Here is a 21,865-nt window from a genome sequence, read left to right as displayed (position 1 = left end):
GGTGTTTTTTCCACCATACAGACCAAAGTTCAGCACAAGCTCATGTGCTCATATCCTAAATCTAAATTAACAATACATGGATTACAATACCCATGCAAATCAAAACTGGCAGTTTATCTGTTCTGCAGTGAGAATGCAGACTAATCAAGCATAAATGCACCCAACAAAGTTCCGCAATTTCATCCAGGCTGTGCTCTCCTGCACATCACCTTCGCGGGTTCAACATTTTAACTTCACCACTTCCCCACATTCCCAGTGTTCAACCCAAACTATGTGACTTCCAAGCAATGTCCTGTTCTCCTGGCCTGTCAGCTTCTGGTTAGCAGACGCTGCTAAAATTCAGTTTCAAGGAGAGAGAAAAAGAAAGTACATTAAATTTGTGAAAAGAAGGAAATGCAAAGGCCAGCTGATTTGTCAAGTATGGTAACAGCTGTACTACAGTTTGCAAATCCAAGTCCTTACAAACTTTTTTTTTTTAGTACAAACAATTAACACTCCCTGTTGCCAAATATTATTTTTCTTTCACCTTCGGAAATGCCTGTATTAGTACAGGCAGCAACGCCCTGGTTGTTTTTGTATCTTTATGATATGAAATGACCTTTAGTGGAGCCAAGACACTCTATGGGTCCTGTCAGTGTATATGCCACCAAAACTTCACCAGGGATGTAACTACAGAGGTCAGTCCCACCCCTGCTGCCCTGCAGGAGACACCACCTCTGCCAGATGAACAAGCTGCTGCTACTGTGAAGACAAACCTTACACGACTTTGAAATGGATGTTCCACTGGGGTCCCAAACCCTGCCTGGAGTCCTTAGGCCCTGAGGTATCACGGCTAGGCTTTGCGAACGAAGATTTGAGAAGGGCTCTACCCACGCTTGCTACCCTGAGGTATACCCTAGAAATGAACAACCTGATTGCAGATGAGGTGACAGGGAGTGTATTTGCACTCTTCTATTTACTTGCTGCACAATTGCCCTCCAGTCATGCCAGCTCTTTGCAGTACGTTTCCTGACTTTGTCTGTACCACATGCAAATTCAAGTTATTTTGACTGAAGTCAGTCAGCCAGACAGCCTAAATACCACTTATCTGGACCAAGGCTGGCGTAACAACCCTTGATCTTTTTGGAAACCCTAGGTAACACTGCACTGAATTTGGACTGTAAGGCCAAAGCCATGCAAACTTTACAGCAAACAAACAGCTCTATACCCTGTTGTACTGACTAAGTACGGAAATCTACCAATTTAGTGGAAAATACAATCATAGGCATAACATCCAAAGAAACGACCTAAAAACTTAGTTTGAAAAAAGAATATTTCTCAGAAATGCTGACAGATTGGGTTTTTTTAAAGTTATGACTATTTTTAGACACCTTAGTAGCATGCTAACTGCAAGGCTAGCCCTGACTAAAAATACTTTGCAGTTAAATATTACAGTCAATGTTAAAAGTTAATGTTAAAAGTTAAACATATGTTTAAAGTTAAAATGCAACAAAAGGCCAAATTACCTTGTGTAGAACTAACATAGTCTTTCATGATTTTTTTTTCTTTCATATTTGTATTCACTGAACAGCTCCTGTAACACTGTTCTCAGCCCAATGGTTACAATCAAGAGATATATACTAACTATTTCATCCAATTCTTGACAAAAGCAGCGAATGCTTTTCTTTGTCTTGCAAACTTCTACAGCTAACTATAACCCTAACCCTAACCATAAGTATTTTTAAACAAGTTATGCTGCACTATACTGACAAATGTACAGATTGTACAATACATAAGACTTTGAGGTTTTCAACTTTCTAGCTACATAGGCAGCCAAACACAACACATAATGAGAGGATGTTCAGATGATAGATTGCAAAGCCCACAGGATATAGTTCAACTTTACGTCGACAAATGTAGATCTCTCTAATTGTTGACACAATTCTTTGCATCAACTCACATACTTGAATTGAGATTTATAGTAAACTTGTAGTACATCAATGTAATCTCACAGCTGGTTTATGACATGCAGATTTTTCCACTAGCAACACTATTGACGAGTACTTAAACAGCACAAGTTGGTGACAGAGTAAGCTACTGGCCTGGGGAACAGACAGAAAGAGATGTAAGGGGTCAGCCATCAGCTCTCATCACCTCCCAGTCTTCACCACACTTTATCCTTCCAGTTTTCACAGCAACATGGGCATCTGAACCGAACAAACACCCTACTTCTACTCACACACCCTTTAACCGTTAGTGCTGAGTTACTCAAACTCCTCTGCACATACAGATAGCTGAGCCCTCGGGAAGTAAACTGGTGTTTTGCTAATGTCTTTAACCTACACAAGATCAGGGTTTCAACCACCAGGAAACAAACTAGGCATGCACAAAGCATTTCCTTCCATCCAAGGCGACAGAAGCATTTCTCAAGACTCTGAATTTCCATTGAAATTACTCTTTCTCACTTCCACAGCATTTAACTACTCTGTCGTGATGTATTTTGGCATTACTGGCTGCATAACTTATAAATTGGGGAAGTTAAAAATCTGCTGCAGTTGAAGGAAGTACAGTTTATGTTCAAACTGGAACAGAGCTCCATCTGTGGTAGTCCTCTGTGGTAGTTTTCAGTTCCCCTAAAAGTTTCAGTCAGGTGTGAGCTTCTGATTGTACCTTTTATCTTCCACTCAATGCCTCTGTCTTTGGGAATATACCTAGCAGCAACTCAGTTTGCCAAGCTACTGAAGAAAGTCAAAGGAATCTAGTCCACTATTGCAAATTAAATAAAAAATTAGGACATTTCATCAATGCTCCCTGAAGCAAGACCTCGCTGTACATATTTGAGGTTTAAAGAATTCAAAGGACTGCTATATATTTTTCATAATTTCTGCATTAACTGGTTCCTCCACTGTGACTTCATACCAGAGCAAAAAATGAACCTTAGTATCAATACATTTTCTAGAAAGGAGTTTGTCAGTCATGGGAAAAGACCCATATTTCCATTGGCTATGAATGTAGAGAGACAAGAAAGTGGGAACTCCATAACCAAGCACCTCCCCAGTGACATTTTTGAAAGCTCCATAAAGACAAAAGAATATGATGGGTCAGATCTCACAGCAGTCACCTAAATATCCTCAAGGCTCCAGTCAGCTACAGTTAAGTACCTAATTTATTTTGTTATTTTCTCATTTAGATATTCTAAAAGTCTTCCTTCTCCCATAAATCTAGACATTAGGATAAGAACCCTTTAGCAATAGCTCTACTGTTTGAGGAATGTTTCAGCATCAGGACTAGAAATATTTACATGGAACCTTAACTTTCAGAATACAAAGGAAAAAAAAACAAACAAAAACAAACAAACATGCTACATTCCATAGAACACTTGAAAATTTAAATCTGATCTGAATTTAAATCTGATTTTATGCCCTTAATTATCCAGAGACAAGTCATGGGGCTTTCTTTATGTGATTTTTTTTCCTAAATAAAGGTCACAGTAACAAAGCTTCTTGCCATCAATATAAGATTTCCCTTGTAAACTGCTTCCCCCCTCCACAAAAAAACCCCTGCAAAATCCTTCAAGGAGGGTGAAAACACAAGCAAAAGTGATAAACTGCTGAAAGACTTCAGAAAAAAATTCAGCCAGTCACAATGTTAGCTACAGAAAAGATAAGGATGTCCTACTACAGCACCTGAGGGATTCTTATAACTGACTCGTAGCAACTGACTTAATAAGATACAGGTGAGCATTAAATCTGTCACTGTTTTCTCTAGTGGGGATGAGAGAGGTTGAAGTTTTTTTTCTGGACTTATCACTTTTTTTCTTTTACACTTAAGTTAAAGTATTATGAGACAGATATCATATTTTCCACTTTGTGTTTTTACAGCTCTTAATGTGCTGAAATCTTGGTCCACAAAGGCAGACTGTAGGCTCCCATAATACAGAACCAACTGTGGAGCATAATAACCACGCAAACAAAATTAAATCCTTCCTGCCTTCTTTTAAGAAAAGTTTCCAGATTTTTTTTTTCTTATCATCTAGTTTCAGGTGAAGTCTAACTTAAATCCATATAGAAAAGGAAAAAGAAAGTGAAATTAATTTAAAACTTTATTGGCTCTTCTGCAGCAACACTAACATAAAAGATGTCAAAAGGTAATTTTCTACCCACTCTGCCCAATTCCCTCAGCCTTGCAACACTAGCAATGTTGAAATCCAACAAAACCAACTTTACATTGTCTAACAGCTATAAGTACTTTTTTTTTCTTTTTCCTTTTTTTTTTTTTTTTTTTTCCTGGAAAGAATTGTTAGATTGTGCCACTGGTCAGTGTTTTAGTCATTTTTCCTAGAAAAGATTCCGTTGAGAAAAGATGCAATTTAAAGCAGTAGCGTTTGAAGTGCTCAGCATGAAAAACTAAATTACAGAAGCCTGAAATACTATTAGGTCTCATGCATCACCAGTGCTTAGCATATACACATTAAAAAAAAAAAAATTGTGTTTATAATTGTCTGATTCATCCATATTGATATTTACAATGAAGTAGGTGACAGAATCGCATGCTTCACAAGCCTAAAAGAACATTTTAGTTCTTGACAAAATGCCTTAAGAGAATTATGTTTCCTAGGAGTGCATGAAGTGTTTAAAGGCCTGGTGATGAAGCAGGAACAGAAAATGAACACTAGGGACTGGAACTATTGGGGAAGATAGGGAAGAGGAGATCTGAAAATGGACCTGAATGACCATTTCGAAGTGCCAAGTTTCTTGTGCTGCTGGTAGACAAACAGCAACTCATGGGAAAATGAAGATGTGTAAGAAGTACAGCACACCTGGCGTGCTAGGTGTTCTCACCCAGATCTCCCTAACAGTAGCTTGTTTGCACTGAACCAAGTGCTCAGATCAAGTGCACCAAGGGAGAAGTTACCTTTGCACAAAATCTCACTGCAATGGATGTCAAGTCTCTCTGAGGCCTACCAGGATGCTAATAACTACATATGGAGAGACCACATGGTCTCTTTCTTTCTCCTTCCGCAAGAGTTTCACTTCAGTGTAAGTCACCAGGAAGAGTCAGTCATCATGGCTAGGTTTCGCGAACGAAGATTTGAGACCAGAAAGAGTGCCACTTAATATTCTGCCATAAGACTACAAAAGACATCTTCATGAAGGGAACACAAATACAGTTTATAACAACGACACCATTTAGCATCACTTTCTTCTAATTTTAAGACATTTTAATCTTTTTTTTGTTCCCTTTCTTTTAACTATTAACAAGTACTATTAACAGTACTTGCACAAACTCCAAGCTCCAAGCAGAAGGGCTGCATTGCCGGCAAAGCACAAGCCTGAGTAATGACCCGTCAGGAGCGCTCCTCTAGCCCCGCGGCACAGCCCTCTGCCTCTGCAAGGCTTGTTCGTCAGTGGAGGGGGTCGCAACACATGAGCGGATTGCTTCTGGCAAAGTATTCCCGGGACTGTATCACTGGGCTTCTTCAATTTAAGATGCAGTGCCTTGCATTGCATGCAAAGCGGAGTGAAACCTTCCATTTAATTGCAGAGTTTGCAGAAGTGCCCATCCCTGATGCAGAGGAGAGTGATTCACCAGGAAAGCAGCGATAACATCGGCCCAGGGGCCCGGCGCACCAGGCCCGGGCTCGGTATTTACATCGGTGACTTCTATAATCTCCCTTCCTCCCGCTGACATGCTCACCTCGGACCTGGAACAGCACGGGGAGCGCTTCCAAACACGGCGGAGGTGCGCGTCCTACCCTACAATTCCACACAAGCTGCTGTAAAACACCCGCTGTAGGCCCCGACTCGCTTCTCAGAGCATCGCGGCCGGCGCCCGGTTCAAAGCCCCGGCACCGGGGGTGTCCCGGGACGGGTGCAGGGGGAAAGGGGCTGGTGCTGTCACGACCCACAGCGCTCCAACACCGCCCCCGCCGAGGCCCCGGCTCCTCCACCGCCGGCACCCGCGTCCCGCCCGCAGCCGCCCCGCTCGCCCCAGGGCCGGGCACCGGCCCCGAACCCAGCGAGGGCCCGCGGGCGGCTACAGCCCTTCCCGCCGCCCTCTGACGGGCTCCCCGTGCCTGGCAGCCCCTTCCCCGGGGGCTGGCCGAACACCACCCTGGTCACCCTTTCCCCGGCGGGCGGGCGGACAGCGAAAACCCCCCACACCCCTGAGGGGCTCCGGCTGCTCTTACCCGGCCCCGGCGAACCGGCTCGCAGGGGCGCGGCGGGGGCGGTGGCGGCTGCAGGGCGTGGAGGGGCGGGGAGGACCCGGCCCGGCCCGCCCCGCCGTGACGGCGAGGGGAGGTGCGATCCTGCCTGGCCGGTGCCAGAGCAGGGCGGGCCGGGGCCGGGGTCGGGGCGGCACCGGCAGAGCCTGCGAGGGGACCCCGCTACTGGTGGGCCCGGGGGCGTCCGGGGGGAGAGGGGCAGCTCCGGCAGCCGCAGCCCTGTGCGAGTGGAAAAAATGGGGGTAGGGGAGAGTGTAATTTAGGGAATAGATACTGTTGCATCCGGAAGTAAGGGGGAAACATGAACAAGGAAACGATATTGCAGAGAAAAACACGGAGTTGCTGCGTTAATACCCTGCTTTGCAGCTCCGCCTTCAGCTTGGGTCGTTTCTTCTCCGAACGGGAATGGACGCCTCAAAGAAAATGAGTGGGAAACTGTAGATCTATTTAGAGGTGCCTTTAAATGCAGAGACGCACGACGTACAGCTGGGAGAGGGGGCAAGCGATGCCAGGAACACGAGGAATGAAGGCAGCGTTCACAGGGCTGCCAGGACCGGGCTCGGGAGGAGGAGGAGGCCGCATGTGGCTGCCAGGGCATCAGCCCCGGCACCAGGGCTCCCCCTGACCCAGCCACCTGAGCAGGAGCGACAGGTGAGGCCCGAGGCTCACCTCAACCTGCGCGGCAGCTGGAAGCTGGAGCTTCCGCATGCTCCCCACTTCTTCAAAGGGAAAATGACAGGGCCAAATGCTCCCTAGAGCCCCGGGGCTGGGCTGCTTCGTCTGCAGGATACCCCCCGTGCACATTAAATACCACAGAGCAAACATCCCACAGCACCCGGTTGCTGGGAATGCTGCCTCCTCTGCAGAGCCTAGCCTCACCTAGGTAAGAAACGCAGAATTTGAGAAGTGCAAGTTTGTTTCTGTTTCATCATAGATCTTGGTGATTACTAAGATTTAGAAATAGGTGGAGCAGTGGAAAACTTAATAGGCATCCTAAACAAATAATAATAGAAAAGTCCATTAAACTACCAACACGATGGAGTGAAGTTAAAGATCTGAAAAAAACAATGTGGGGAGCCGAAAGCCTGTCTGTCATGAGATGTGGAAGTGTGAAGAAGAAGTCTGTGAAACTTCCAAAACTTACACATTCACTACCTTCAAGTGATTACCCGAGCTATGTGGACTTATGTTAAACTATAAGCTTTATATTGTTGTATTCTGTACCCTTGAAATATACCCATCCTTCTTTTGTCAATTTTATGAGGGGTTCCCTATATTTAGAACCCTATGTTAACCCCCCTTTTACCTGTGGCCACGTTGCAGTGTACCTTATTTATTAATATTTATAATTATTATATTTATTACATGTTATATTTATTACATATTTATTTATGCAGTTATGTCCCTTATGTAGTCATTTCCATATATTGTTAGCACCACCCCCATTTTCCTTATACCTGGTTGTTATGCTCCTCCCTTGCTCCGCCCACTTTGTTCCGCCCACCTTCCCTCAGAGCCCTATAAAAGCCGGTGCTACCCTGGAATAAAGGACCCTTTTGCTTCACCCGAACTCCGTGGTCAGACTCATTCTTCCCTCGGGCTATGACAAAACAAGACTACTCTACATGGTTCTCAATGAGTCTCAAAGCATGCCGAAAAGAAGAGTCAACCTAACCTGCAAGACTTTTATGCCTACAAATAGTTCTTATGTTAACTGATGCTTGGAAATGTCATTTTCTCACTCTGATGAATTAAAATTACTAGGGAAAAAAAACATTCTGATGTGCCTTTTTGTTGCAGGAATGTTGTATACATAGTTGATCTAGTTTTAATAGAATATAAGCAATGATTTTAGCATTCTGTCTGTGCAGGTGTTTTCCCCATGCTGTTGACATTCCAAAGCTGATCCAAGATGATCCCACTAGATGGTGCACTAATGAGAGTATAATGCAAGTTCCTTCCAAACTAAGGCCTCGCCTTGGTTATTATCCTAAATGTTTGCCATATAAACTCCACTGATTGAGCCCAATCACTCTTGTTTTATAAAACTTCAGATGAGATCACTGTCAGCTTTTTTTTCCAGAGAATAGTTTACTATATGAATTCAAAAACGTATTTCCCACACAAGAAGTGACCCTTCATCAGTGAGAATAGTTTATCTGCAGATAGGTACGTTTTTTTTTAGGCTTGGAAGTAATACACAGTCATCACTGATCAATGTTCATTCTCATTCTATAGAAAGGAGATATCCAAATGTTTTCCTAGCAATGCTGGATGTTCTATGAAGACAATGCTTGTCCTCACCTGCTGTTAGCTCCCTTGTCATCAGCATCCGCCTTTCATTATTAAATAAGTAAAAATCTTTGTAATACGATTATTTAAAGTAACCAGTTACAGAAATTATGTTACAACCTCAGAGAGAAACATGGATTAAAAATCAAACTTTTCACTGAAATGCTGTTTGTACTGTAAAAATACTTAAGTATCTTTTTAATATAATCATAAAATAATTATGAAGGTGCAGTTACTAAACTATTGATCAGATTTATTGATCAGATACTGCTAAGAGCATTGTATGCCCTCAGAAATTTTTTGTTAATTCCTATATAAAAGCCATTGACTGGGAGAACATGCCCTGTACATTTTTAAATGAAACGGGAAAATTCCATCAGTTTCTTCTACTAGCAGTGGTATATTGACAGGCATTGTGAAGAAGCCATCTCCAAGTGTTATCATCAGAGCTGCTGAAAGGGAGTGCTGCTACACAATTGTGTCTCTAAGTGCATTTCACTGGTTTCCCTCTGGACTTCCCACAAGAGCATTACCTGGGGATTGAGTTCAGAATCATATATTCATTTACCTTTCCTGTTTCTTATGGAGCATAATCAGATTTCAAATGATAAAATGAAATGGGGAAAGCTCTGGGGAAAAAAAAAAGGGGGAAATGTTGAGACCCTGCTATGCATAGTCACAGTGTACCATGGAGGATTCTCTGGATATTTACTGACTGAAGGTCAGTATCTGCCAATTATAGTAACTGGGTGTAAAACTGAAAAGAAAGGAATGTCACTTCAACCACGTGCTGTTTGAGAATACATGCAAAGTATGGTGTATAATGTCTGAAAGAGCTAGAAGTTAAGCCGCATCAGCATGGTGTGATTTTGAAAGAGCACACCTTCCTCCTAGCCCAGTATCCAGATCTGCCCCACCTTCCTGACGGTATTTCTGCCTCCCACCTCCTACCTTGGCCCCAAATCAGCAGACGCACAGGCCCAGCAGCGTGGGTGGCACAAGCATTGGGGCCACTGGTGATGCAGAAATGAGGCACTCATTTCCGTGCAGCTCCCCATGCCTGCATGGTGCATGATGAAATTAAGGGGAAGCAGCCCAACCCTGGCCTCATATTCCTGATGAGTATCCTCTTTCCAAGGCATGAGCAAGTGCGTAAGTCATGTGTAATTTACCCTATGGGCCAATTTCATTCTCTGCCATCACATTTCACTTGCACATTTTTAGCTTTAGATAGGAAGAGCAGTGTTGCTGGTATTTGGTACTGATGTCAAACTGTCTGGTAGAGCTTCCCAGGTGGTTCCCCATCAGCAACAATTCCTGTTATTGTCATCATCTCTGTTTGATAATTTAATAGAAACATCCGCTCCAGACTCTGAAATGAGATTAGGTTCCTAATACACCTAATGCTGTACGTAATTATGATGGATGATGGTTTCTAGCCTGAACAATTTTATGGGTTCGTTATATTGCAGAATGGTCTGTAAAACCTAACTGTTAAAAAAAAAAAAAAAAAAAAAAAAAAAAAAAAAAAAAAAAAAAAAAAAAAAAAAAAAAAAAAAAGAATGACAATTTGCATGTTATTTAGGCCGGTACTTGCTCTCCAGCAGCAATTAACATAGTAGCCTATGTTTTTAATAAACAGAGAAAAATTCTGTTCCTGATATTAATAATGTTTCCCCCCAAAAAAAAGTTTACTACCAACTTATTTTTAAATATTTATTTGCTTTTCTGTTTAATTTTCAAACATATTATACTTTTATAGGCATTAGTGAAATGAGCTGATGTTATTATTTCAAAGCCCAGTCTTTAAGTAGTATCTGCAAATACATAATTCCTCTAACTTCAGCCAGACCATTTTGAAATAATAAACATTTATAAAGGGCATAAAATTAAATGGCAATATTTTATGCAGATAAAGAAGTACAAACCTAGAGAAGAAAAAATATTAAAAGTAAGAGAATCTGTGGACTTTGAGGTCAGCATCTGGCTCTAAAAGAATCCAACAGATCTTCATTTGGAAAGTGAGGTCCTTGTTGAGCAATTAGTATTTTTCACTTTACAGTTCCTCATCATCTTCCCCCTAGTCTTAATTTTCAATTCATAATTACCTGCATTGCTTTTTGAAACAATGCAGAATAAAAAAATTAAAATAAAAATAAAAAAAACCCCAAACCATAAAAACCACACAAAGGGATCTTGACAGAATTTGGCTAGGTAAATGAAACAGATAGCAAAGATAAGGGGACAAGGGGAGTTACAAAGATGAGGTAAACGTTGTTTCAGGATATTTGCAAAATTGTGGTCTCAGAAAAATCTTGGCTACTCCCAGAATTTTAGCAGCTTTTCCTGCTCAGTTGTATTCTCTGCCATTGTGACTGTACTCATCAATACTCTGGGTTCTGCTTTTCCCTCTCTCCAGTATTTGTCCTGCTATTTAGCCAAAAAGGAGATCTAGAAATAGTCACAAGATGTTGTGGCACAGTGCTTATACAGCAGCATAGATGGTGGTCATCCACTGCAGGAACAAGGTTCATCCACCTCCATTAAAGAAAAGTGTAAAGACAGCCAATTGAATGCGTTCATGGCATATACCGTCTGTGATCAGTTGAGGACTGGTAGAAGATATCTCAAAAAACAGCTAGAAACTCAGTGGATGTTCCCATTCTCCATGGATTTGGCTGCAGTGAGTTCAGAGTAGAAGGTGTCAGTGGAAGATGTCAAGATGTCACTAGGACAGACTCAGTTTGTGACTTGCAGATTTCTACATGCTTAAATGTCAAAAATTCTGTTATTGCTTATCCATGGATAAGCATCTAGTGCCATTTAGGATGCCCAGATGGGTCTGATATGGCTCTCAGCTGCTGGTTCATCAGTGCTGTCTCTGTAGATATCTCAAGTTCCCTACAACACCTTAGGTGGCACTAAGCAAATTATTCATATCCTCTAAATAGCCACTGACTACAACCTGAGCTTAAACAGCCATTCCAGCTGTAGCTGTAATCAGGACTTAGACACTTACTATAATTATAAACATCTACCTGTACATATTAAATTTAAGAGTCTTAATCTCAAAACTCATCCCACAGTCTAGGTCTTCCAGTATGCACCACAGCTTTCCTATATATTTCTGTGGTAATTTGACACCTCAGCTTTTATAAGAATCCTATTCTGCCTTTTAGTCTTTAGCCTGATGCCTTGGGTTTGATACCCTTATTACAGAAAATCTACAGCTGCATGCAGAAGGGGATCAGGTTTTTACCTTCTGCTACAGCATGAGTAGACAGAGGAATAGTAGAAGCACCTTTGGCTTATGTTCTGAGAAACAATGAATATGGCAAACTGGACACTGGAAGAATGAAGTGAGACTGAATTACACTCCTACTCCAGGCATAAGACTTCACAAGTGTCACAGTTTAAAACCATCAACATTTTATGGTCGCTGTCTATTCGAGACATCCCCAAAAATGTCATATAAGCCCTCCAGTTATATGCTTTAGCTTTAAATATTTTGAATAACCAATATTTTTTCTGACCAGGGTCTTAACATTAGGGACACAACCAAAAAGGATTTGAAATAAGCACCTGTCTGAACAGGCTACAATGTCCCAAAGATGTTGCTAATTTGTACTAGCAAAGGAAACTGTTCTTGCTGTACAAAAACATAATAATAAGATAAAACAGAGGGAAAAGAGTTTTACCCTTTGTTTATTGCATATATAAAATATGTAGCTGCTACAACAATCTCTGTGTTGCACTGGTTTCCTACAAAATATCTACTGTGAAATTGCTTTGTCTACTTCTTACACATGTAAGGCCTGATTCAATTGCCTGCTGCATGCAGTGAAAAACTGACCACTTTTTTTAGTAGACTGTGAAGCATCTGTTGGTCTCTTGCTGTTAGCTGCATTCTTCCTGTAGGTGTTTTTTTTTCTAGTGTTTGTCACTCAGAAAATATACAATGACTATGCAACAGAATTACTTTTCTTAAGAGGCATTAAAGATTTGAACAACTTTCAAATATGATAGGTTTACACAACATTAACAGAAAAAGAAGACCTAATTATTAGTTTTATTTGTATGCTTGTTAATTTTGTATAGAGATACTACAATTTTTTTTCCTGATAAAATGCTCATAATAGTGAGGTAGAAAATAACTCTCTTATAAATAGTACAAAATTTTACCATGTAACTCACTGCTGAACAAAGATTTTAAGAAAGATCCAACAAGTAAGACAAGTTTCACAGCTTTCCTGAACCAATGGTAGGAAAATACATAAATACACAGTATGCAGGATTGCAGACCGAACTGAAGTAAGCAAACGAAATTAGGAAAAAACAGAGCTGGAGGGGTAATGAAATCCAGAAGTCTGACTGTGATTGTGTCAATAGAAAAAGGCAACAAACACAAGATATGGACTCCTACATCTACACCAATAGTCTTTGCTGCTTTCCTTTTGTTCTTGGATGCCCCTTTATGTAGCTGAGACACAATACTCCTACTCATGTTGTTTATCATCCTGACTTGCTGATGCCAGCCTGCCCAGATTCCTCTGCCCCACTTCCCAACCCCCCCCCAACATCAGCCCCCAGCTCTGCACACATTACTTGTTGGATTCACTTTGTATTTTGTCCCCTCTCTTCCGGTCACAGAAAAAGATATCAGTTTATGATTAAGAGAAGGCTCAAATAAGGACAACTTACACCCATATGCTTTGGAATAAGATGAACTTTTTAACATGTATTAACTTACAAAGTTAAGAATGCAATCACAAAATTAAAAAATGCTCATCATACTCAAGATATTCCTTCTCTTTACCCTCCCTCCTTCAGACAAAACTGGTGGATAGTCTCAAACTGAAGTTTCATTGAATGTACTACGCATCCCAGTAATCCACAGGAAAACATACAGAAAAACAGAATAACTGTGTGCTATCTGATATGGTTCAATCTGCAATGAAATCATGCATGGCCAATGGCTTTTTTTATTGAAAGTCCTGCACATAACTTCTAAGATCTAAATACCTCTAAGTAACCTCTGAGTCTGAGTTCCTTAAAATAGAACAAAGTGGTTTCAAAGGATTATTGATTTCCTAAGAGGGCCATCATCAGTGCCCCTTTGCTGTGCATTTTTCCCTCACAGCTTCCAAAAGAGTCAGTCTAGGATCTTTAAATAGAATGCAATAGTATGAGAAGGCTGTGGGCTTACTAAAATGACCTACACAGAGCTAGCGCACCCAGATCCCAAATCTTCCATCACGTGTATTACAGCCATGTAGCCTATAGTGCAGGCTTTTGCCCTCTCTCGTAGTAGTGAGAAGTGGTCATCTCTGAAAAAGTTGGTGTACTGTAGATGAGTGTTTTATTGTTACTGCAGAGAGGTGGGAATGTTTGTAGAGTAAATATTCACTCAGTTCTGTTTAAAATTTTGCGAAGTGTAGCACACCCCACCTCTGAGATAGGGGGTCTCCATAGGGTGTGGTGTGTATTTTTTCTTCATATTTCATGCACAAAAAGCAACATTTGACCCTAAGCTTTGTAACTATGGAAAATTCTAGTCCAAAGCACTCACAAGAAATTCTTCCACCTGTTGCATCCTACTCTTGTGTAACTTTTGCTTTTATGTTTCCCTGCTTTTAATTACATTGGACTGTGTCCTGTCCATTCAAATACTCATATAGGACACACCTATATGACCGCTTTTAGAAGCAATACCTCTGTAAGTTAACTGTGGCAACTTAAACCATGTTAAAAGTGGAAGAGAATACAGAGAGGAAAGAGCTCACTGGCATCTCCATCTATAGCATCTTTGTCCAAATTACTCAGATGAAGGATTAAAGAACGATTAAAAGAGGATAATTTAGTTCAGAAAATTGATAAAAAGAATAAATTCATATATTTTGTCTGTTATCTTTGAAATTACCAACTCATATTTATTTCAATCTAGGACTGTCTTAATACAAACTGAAATGTTTTTCTTTCAATTTATTGATCTTGTTATCCTTTTATTGTTTCATTTTTTTTCATTTATGGCAAATTTGCAATTATTAATCTCATAAAAAAGTGAAAAATCCCAGCAGTTCCTTGTCTTCAGAATATTCCCTCTCATCAGCTTTTTTCTGTCCAAAATTTTTTCTGATAAATCACTTTGACCCCAAAGTGCAGTTTGCAGTGAACTTAGTGTTTAGTGACGAAGCAGAGGAATTGCAAAAGATGTGACAGAAAACATCAAAATACACACAGAAAAAAAAGTTGAATAGTCGAATGTGACCTCCTCTGGTTCAATAGTTCCCTGCAGAAGAATTAATTAATAACAGGTGTTAAAAGTAATCCCAAGACTGCAAAAGAGTTCTGGAGTGACAACCAATACAGTCCTTCCCCAGAGCTCCCAATCCACTTTGCTGTTGTTTACAGTGAGGAAAACACAAGTCAGCTGGGAATAATCTAACCAAAACAAGTGATGTTGCACTACTGGTAGTGTTACTTGAATGAGATATTGATTTCTGCTAAATTGCCACAAGGAGAAATAAAAATCACTATCACTATTATTATGGGCTGATAAAAAGTTATCAGCCCATAATATTAGAAAAGTCAGATGCACTGAAATGTCCTGCATCACCAAATAGGATCTCCTTCCTTCTGTACTCACACACTAGAGGAGCTGCCTGGCAGCACCTAGCTATCACATTGGTGCCCTGACTGTGGGAAAGTAACCACTTTCTTGATTGTGCAGTGACCACTGGGAAGACAAAACTGAAGTTTTGCCCAAGCAACCTTTGACAAACATGATGAGTTTTTTTTAATTTATATTTGAATTACTACCTTTTTTTAAATCTACCTTTAATTCCTCTGAGGGAATGCACCTACTTCCCTAGATGATAACTAATTTTCATAAGCAGTGCAGCACAGCACATAGAGAGATGGGCAGTTGTTCAGAGACCACACCATCATACCCTAAATCAACCCACATTTAAAATATTTTTCAGCTAAAGAATGAAAAATTACCTCTATAGCAGCAGGCTGAAGTTGGTTTCCCAGTGCCATGTCTGGAGCCCTGTTAGTAGATAAAGATGATGGAGTATTTTCAGCTGGAAAAAGTTCTTGGTTCCATTCTGATCTCCTGGTTCATTTTGAAAATTTAATTAATAGATTGGGGTGACTAGAATGCTAATATTCAGGCAATGATATCTAAATAATTACCTCATGCAACTTAAACATGAGTTTTCCTACTGGCTTTTGGACACAATGGTTCTTCAGTGTTGTGGCCATTTAGCTTGTGACTCTGTACACACAGCAGAGAATCAGGATAATGTATCCTGTATGCGCTGTCAGTTGTCATTTCCTAGAATACAGCACATTTCTTAGGATATTGTAGTATCTTGCTGTATGTAAGTATACTCATAGGTTACCTGTTGCTGTATGTGACACTATAAGCAAATACTGAAAAGATAAAAGAACCTATATAACTATTTACAAAGTTTTCTGAAAGTAATTCCAGGAGTTGCTAATTAATGTATAATGAATATGACTACATAACCAAATTTTTACAGGAAGGCAGTAGAGTACACTGAAAATAGCAGTCTGAATATTGCACCCACAATGACCATTTTCAAAAGTTTTCTTGAATCAAATGATAAAACAAAGCACAAATTATTGGTTTGCAGGCAGAGCTGAAATAATCCCTCTGGAAGGTGGCATTGGACAAGTCCTTAGGTGCTGAGAAGCTAGTAAAAATATCAGTCATTGGAGAAAGACAGTCAAGAACACCAACAAAACCAACCAAAGAACCACCACCAACAACAAAAAAAGCAAATAAAAATTAAAAAAAAACAGTTAGTATTTAACATTGAGAAAACCATGCTAAATGTGAACAAGAATAAAATTGATGAGGGCTCTCTCTAAGAAGATTACTTCTTTCATAGGGATGGTAATTTTGGTGATCTAAAGCAATCAGTCAAAGATGGTATAATTACAATCAAGAGAGAGAAATCCAACAGGAAGGTGAGGTGCTACACACAACTGCATCAAAAGATGTGTAGAGTTTGAAGGAGAAGAGCCTCAAGGTACCAGCATGATATAATGCAGCTAGCTGTGACATGGGCCATAGCATAACACTGAGGAAAAGTCAGTTTTGACCACGAAGTAAATCAGAAACTTAGTGAGAGAGTGGATATCTGGATATCTGGAGATGATGGATGGAACCGCTCACAGACATATTTCCCCCCATTTTGTAGAGAGTAGTTCTACCCATGCACACAGCACAGGGGCAAAACCCATCCATTTGTAGGCACTGAAATCTTAACAAAGTCAAGCCAATACTACACCAGATGTGACCTCCAGAGGGTGGATGAAATCATGATTTGGCAACTTGAGGTATTCACCAAAGTATTTCAACAGAGTCAGTCCTAGGGAAGAAAATCAGACAAAACAAAATTACTTAAACATTGAAGAACAAGATCTACTGGGGAGAATTTTCTTGAGAAAAGAACATCTTTTAGTATACAACACCTCCTTTGAGGCAAACCTTGCCTCTTCTAATTTATTTAAAACATATCTTTATGTCTTCAGAAGTGCTTTTAAGCCATCATGATTACAGTGTTACATCAGGTCTAGAGACAAATGTGAAAGTCACAAGTGCTGTGACAGTCACTTCTGTCACTCAACATCTGATCTGAAGGATGAGGGAACAAAATCTGGCTCTTAGCTCTGCTGATGTCAGGTACCTGAAGTGTCAGTGCACTTCAGTCACAGCACAGGCTCTGAAATTAAGGGTCTAAGGGCAGAATCCCAATAACAGGGTGGGGGACAGTTCTGGGGGCGGCTGGTGGCTGAGGCCAGCAGCCTCCCTCCCAGCTGGCATCATCTGCAACCTGCTGCAGTGACAGCCTCTGCTTGCTGGCATGAAGCAAGAGAAGGCTGTGCCAAATCAGAGTGAAAAAATTTTGTTGCCTGTTTTTATATCCCTTCTTGCCTCAGAAGGCTCCCTTCCTCTGCCTCTAGTCTGCACCCCAAAGCACTACCAGATTGCTTTTTTGTGTGTGTTTTTAAGTATTCTTTCTTTATTAAAATCTAAAGTTGCTTTGAGTGTTCTTTTTTCTCTGTTCTGCATTTTGGTGGAAATGTGGAACTAAAAATGAAAGTGAACACAGTCCTTTCTTACAAGAAAACCTGGAATGTTCTTTGTATACATATAGATAAAAAGATTCGTGGTTGTCTTTTGAGAAACTGCACATCCTTTTCTATGTCAGTGTTCTCTGTAATGCTTCATTGATGCTTTGTTGCTGCTGCAGCCATGAAGCCAGACACACAACTCATCCAGAGGGAAGATAATTTGATTACTTTGGTATATTACTATTACAACTGTATGTAACCTTTTCTCAGGAGTCTCTTGTAACAATTACTTTAATTTACTTAGTTTTAACTAAAGATACTTAAAATGTTGTCTTTTTTTGTCAAAAAACATCGTAATTGAAAAATGGATGCTGGTATTGAACAGTAGTTTTTCTGAACTTATCTGAGTTCTTTGACATATTTTAATTTTGAATAGAAAAATTAATGCCTTTAAACCAAAGTTTTTAATTTAAATCTTGAAGGATTAATTTTGGAACTTCATGCTAAATATTTGTTAAGTGCGCTGCAGTATTAAGGTGTAAAATAAAAATCAGCAGAGAACTTGCAAAATTTAAAAAATCCGTTTTCAAAGTTTTCAGCTGATGTTTCTACAACTCAAACTTTTTTTTTTTTTTTTTACCCCTGTCTTAATATAAGACTGTTGACTTTTTTGTTAAAGCTGCTTTTGCCTGTGGACTCCACAAGAGGGTAGGAAATCCTTTCTCAGTGCTTAGGCTGTGACAGAAAAGATTAAAAGGAAAAAAATAGTGAATGTAACTATTCTGATCACGAGCAGTCATTGCAGATATACCTGCAAGTTCCTGAACTGCAAACAATTAAAGAGTAAAAATATAGCACTTTTTAAAATAAAAATCAATAGCTTTGAAGACAGCTCTGAATGAGGCTGTTCAAGGTGTTACAAGAGGGAGATTGAGTGTGGATTTCCTGGCTGGAATGCTCTAAGGCATGCCTTGCTGGCCTACATGTTCAACCTGTGATGCTCCAGAAAGGAAAAGGACCATGGAGGTGCTCTCAGACTGAGGGGCTTGCCTGGATGTGGAAGCTTTTACTCCCTCCTGAAACCAGATTTGGAAATATATCCTCTGCGAGCAACATTAGCTTTTGCTAGAATTATTCACAGCAATAGAAGATACTTCTGGCTGCTTCTCTGAGGAATAAGAACATCATCTGGATTTGATATAGACCAGAATTCCTGTTAAAAGATTTCACTGTGTAGTGTGGAAAAATAGATTAATATGTAGGCATGTGTTTCAGAAAAGAAAAAATCAACACAAACTTACCTTGATATAAAGAAGAAGAAGAAATTAAGAGATCTGTAGTACTTGCAACTGAATCTAAGTGATGTATCCCACTGAGCTGAATGTCAGGTTCTCCTGGCACCAGCAGGTGTGGTCACAAAAACATTCCCTTTTATTCCCTGGCCACTAAGTTGTCATGTAAAATGTATGCAAAGGTTGCTCTCTGCTTCACCGGTGTCCAGAGAGCTGGTCCCCAGGAATGCACTGCAGATTAAATCTAGAAAAACCTGAGGCAAGAGTACAGGCTCTAAAAATCAGGCTAGGCTGTGTTAGAGGTGCAGCTCTCCAGAGCTGAGTCACTGGCTGCAAGCAACCTGCTGCTCAGTTTTCTTGCTCTCCCTGAGCACTGCTCCTGCTGCCCTCCTGTTTAATCCAGGGGTCTCCCTTGGCACGCGTTGAGCAATGGTATGGGACAGTGTATTATCCAGCTTCTAGGTGCCTAAAGACTTCGTTGCATCCAGCCCTGATCTGTCTTTTCAGATAATTGTGCACAGAGAAAGTACTTGTATCAACTTAAAGTCTTTGGGGGTTATGTTTCTATTGTGAAAGGCAAGGGCCTTACGCAACACCTCAGACAAGTCTGTGTCTTTCCAGCTCCTTGCTGTCTTAAGTGTTTCAGAGTTGGTGCACAGCTGGAATTCTCCAGATCCAAAATAGTATGTGTTACAGATCCACAAAAAAGTTCTCAGCAAACAAAACAAGCCGCTACCACTGGCACGGCATGCTAGTAGAGCTGTGATAAGTCCAGAAGTGGACAAATGTGGATGGCTTTGTGGTAGTCACTGTTTGATAAGGGTAGAGTATACACTGTATGCCTACCACAAAAAGTAAATCAGAGGTACAGTTCACCATAAAAAGACTACAGTGGCTGCATTCAGTAATGACAACTCAGTCAAACCTACGTTAAGCACATAACTAATGTGAAAGCTAACAATGCCTCTTTCTGACTTCAGAGGGATCTCAGTATGGCAAGGACCTCAATCAGAGGTTCCGGTTCAGTGTGACAGTGTGGTGGGTTGTCAGAAAGCATATTTTATAACAACTGGTGCCTGACATCTAAGCAAAGATAGAACAAGCACATACTTGAGTATGAGCCTCTTCTTCCTACATACTCCTTCTCAAGTATGAAGCACACAAGAAATAAGGGCTGAAAACCTTATTCTATTATTTTCAGGAAAAGGTCAACTTCAAGCCAAAATTACACCCCCATTCTCTTTGCTTGGGAATAACAGTAGCCTATACATCTGCTCCCTTTATGAAGGATGACAAAGACTAATATAAGCCTGGATGTATTCAGTTTAGGATTATTAATGGTGAATCCTAAGAAAGATTAGCTGCATGCATACAAAATGAGGTGAAATACTGAGTTTATGGGCTGCATGTAAATAATTTCTGAAATTAAAAACACACCCAAATCAATGCATTAAGGGTTTCTAGAAAGACTCATACTTCTGAAACACTATCAAGGCATTAAGTGTGAAAACAAGTGATAGATAAATATCATATAAAATTAGTCTGATTTATTAGAGGAAGTTTTGTAGAACTGATAGGTTAGAGATAACTGATTTATTAGAGAAAATTTGACAGAACTGACTCAGAAAATTCATATTATACATTTCAGGGTTTTACTGAACCACGAATAACCAGTAAGCCACTGTTTTTCTCATTTCTAGAGCTACTGTCACTAATAGAATCTGTTACTGTGACTGATCTTCAGGTAAAAGTTCAATTGTACGAAAATGTTTGTCAAATATTTTGCCCTTTAAGATATATTTAAATGTTTTCCGAAACCATGGATAGAAAAATCCATATATTAATGAATTGCAGAAAGAATTTAAATACCCAAGCCAGCTTACAAAATCAAACAGAGATAAAGGAACAGAGAAATTTAAAAATGGATCAATTAAGGTTGCAAAAAACCAAGGAAACCAACATATAAAGAAACCCAACATAACAATACTCAGTGTCTTAGCAGCTTTCTTATCTTTTTTCTTAGAAGGCTCATGTTTCTTAACAGTTTTTGAGTGCCTGTGTGCCTGGCTCAACTCCCATGTGTGCCTTTGGGAGACTGTAAAAACTTTAACATAAATTCCTATCATAATGCAAACAGGAGCCAAGAAACCAACTGTAAATAAAAAAGCCCCCCACAGTTTGTTGAACACAATAGGGCACGAGCTCAAGCATTTAACTAGCTTTTCATAGCCCTCAATTCCAGAAGCATAAACTTCCGAGAAAACCACACAAAAAGCAAAAGCAGCAGGCACTGACCAGCAGACTACTACAATTTGTTTTATGGCTGTAACAGTCATAGTGCTGGTGTAATGCAGAGGGTGGCAGATTGCATAAAATCGATCCACAGCAATGGAACAAAGATGGAAAATGGAAGCTAAACAGAGCATCAAGTCAAAACTGTAATGAACTTTGCAGAATATAATCCCAAAAACCCAGCATTTCTCTACAGACCTCACCATGCTGTAGGGCATAATGGCAAAGCCCAGAAGGAAATCTGTGCCCGCCATGGATAAGATGAGGAAATTGGTTGGAGAATGAAGCTGCTTGAAATACGAGATGGAAATGATTATGGCCAGATTCCCTAAGATGGTAAGAATGAAGACTGCTGTTATGAATAGATACAGTACCTCTTGTACTCCTGCTGACCTAAAGCTCTCTGGACAAGGTCTGTTTCCAAACTCAGAGCAACCAGTCAAATCCCTCGAGATATTTGGAGAAAGCATAGTCAATCCTTTATTAGGATTTTCTTTTAGAGATGCAGTTCCATTGGCAGATTTAATTCTCACAAGTTTCCAAAAGGTTCCAAATCCTAACATGAGAATACAGAATAAAGTAAGTCAAGCCCATGCACTCAATTACTATATGAAATACAGTAATTCAGAGGTGAATTTTCTCTTGCCTTAAATAGGGACTAGCTACAACCAATTAT

General features: G+C 40.2%; 2 protein-coding genes across 4 annotated transcripts in view; both read right to left on the bottom strand.

The window, feature by feature from the left end:
• STX7 (syntaxin 7) overlaps positions 1-6,256 on the bottom strand; it is a 34,791-nt gene extending 28,535 nt beyond the window's left edge. For 2 of the 3 annotated variants that reach the window (XM_027897451.1, XM_027897449.1), the window contains exon 1: positions 6,170-6,256. The gene's annotated coding sequence lies outside the window, so the exon portion shown is untranslated. Of the gene's footprint in view, positions 1-1,943; positions 2,028-6,169 lie in introns of those variants that run through there. The other variant, XM_027897450.1, reaches the window with a different exon arrangement.
• On the bottom strand, positions 5,877-21,659 carry LOC114064427 (trace amine-associated receptor 2-like). Its single transcript, XM_027897448.1, is given in 5 exon segments — positions 5,877-6,424; positions 12,680-12,785; positions 12,788-12,830; positions 12,832-13,024; positions 20,984-21,659. Coding segments are annotated over 5 exon segments (1,566 nt in total).
• Positions 21,660-21,865: the final 206 nt, after the last annotated feature.

The sequence above is a fragment of the Empidonax traillii genome, unplaced genomic scaffold, assembly GCF_003031625.1.
Source record: "Empidonax traillii isolate 1590-97213 ecotype Southwest subspecies unplaced genomic scaffold, ASM303162v1 scaffold542:size423868, whole genome shotgun sequence".
Classification (NCBI taxonomy): domain Eukaryota; kingdom Metazoa; phylum Chordata; class Aves; order Passeriformes; family Tyrannidae; genus Empidonax; species Empidonax traillii.
This window is presented reverse-complemented; position numbering and strand designations above follow the sequence as displayed.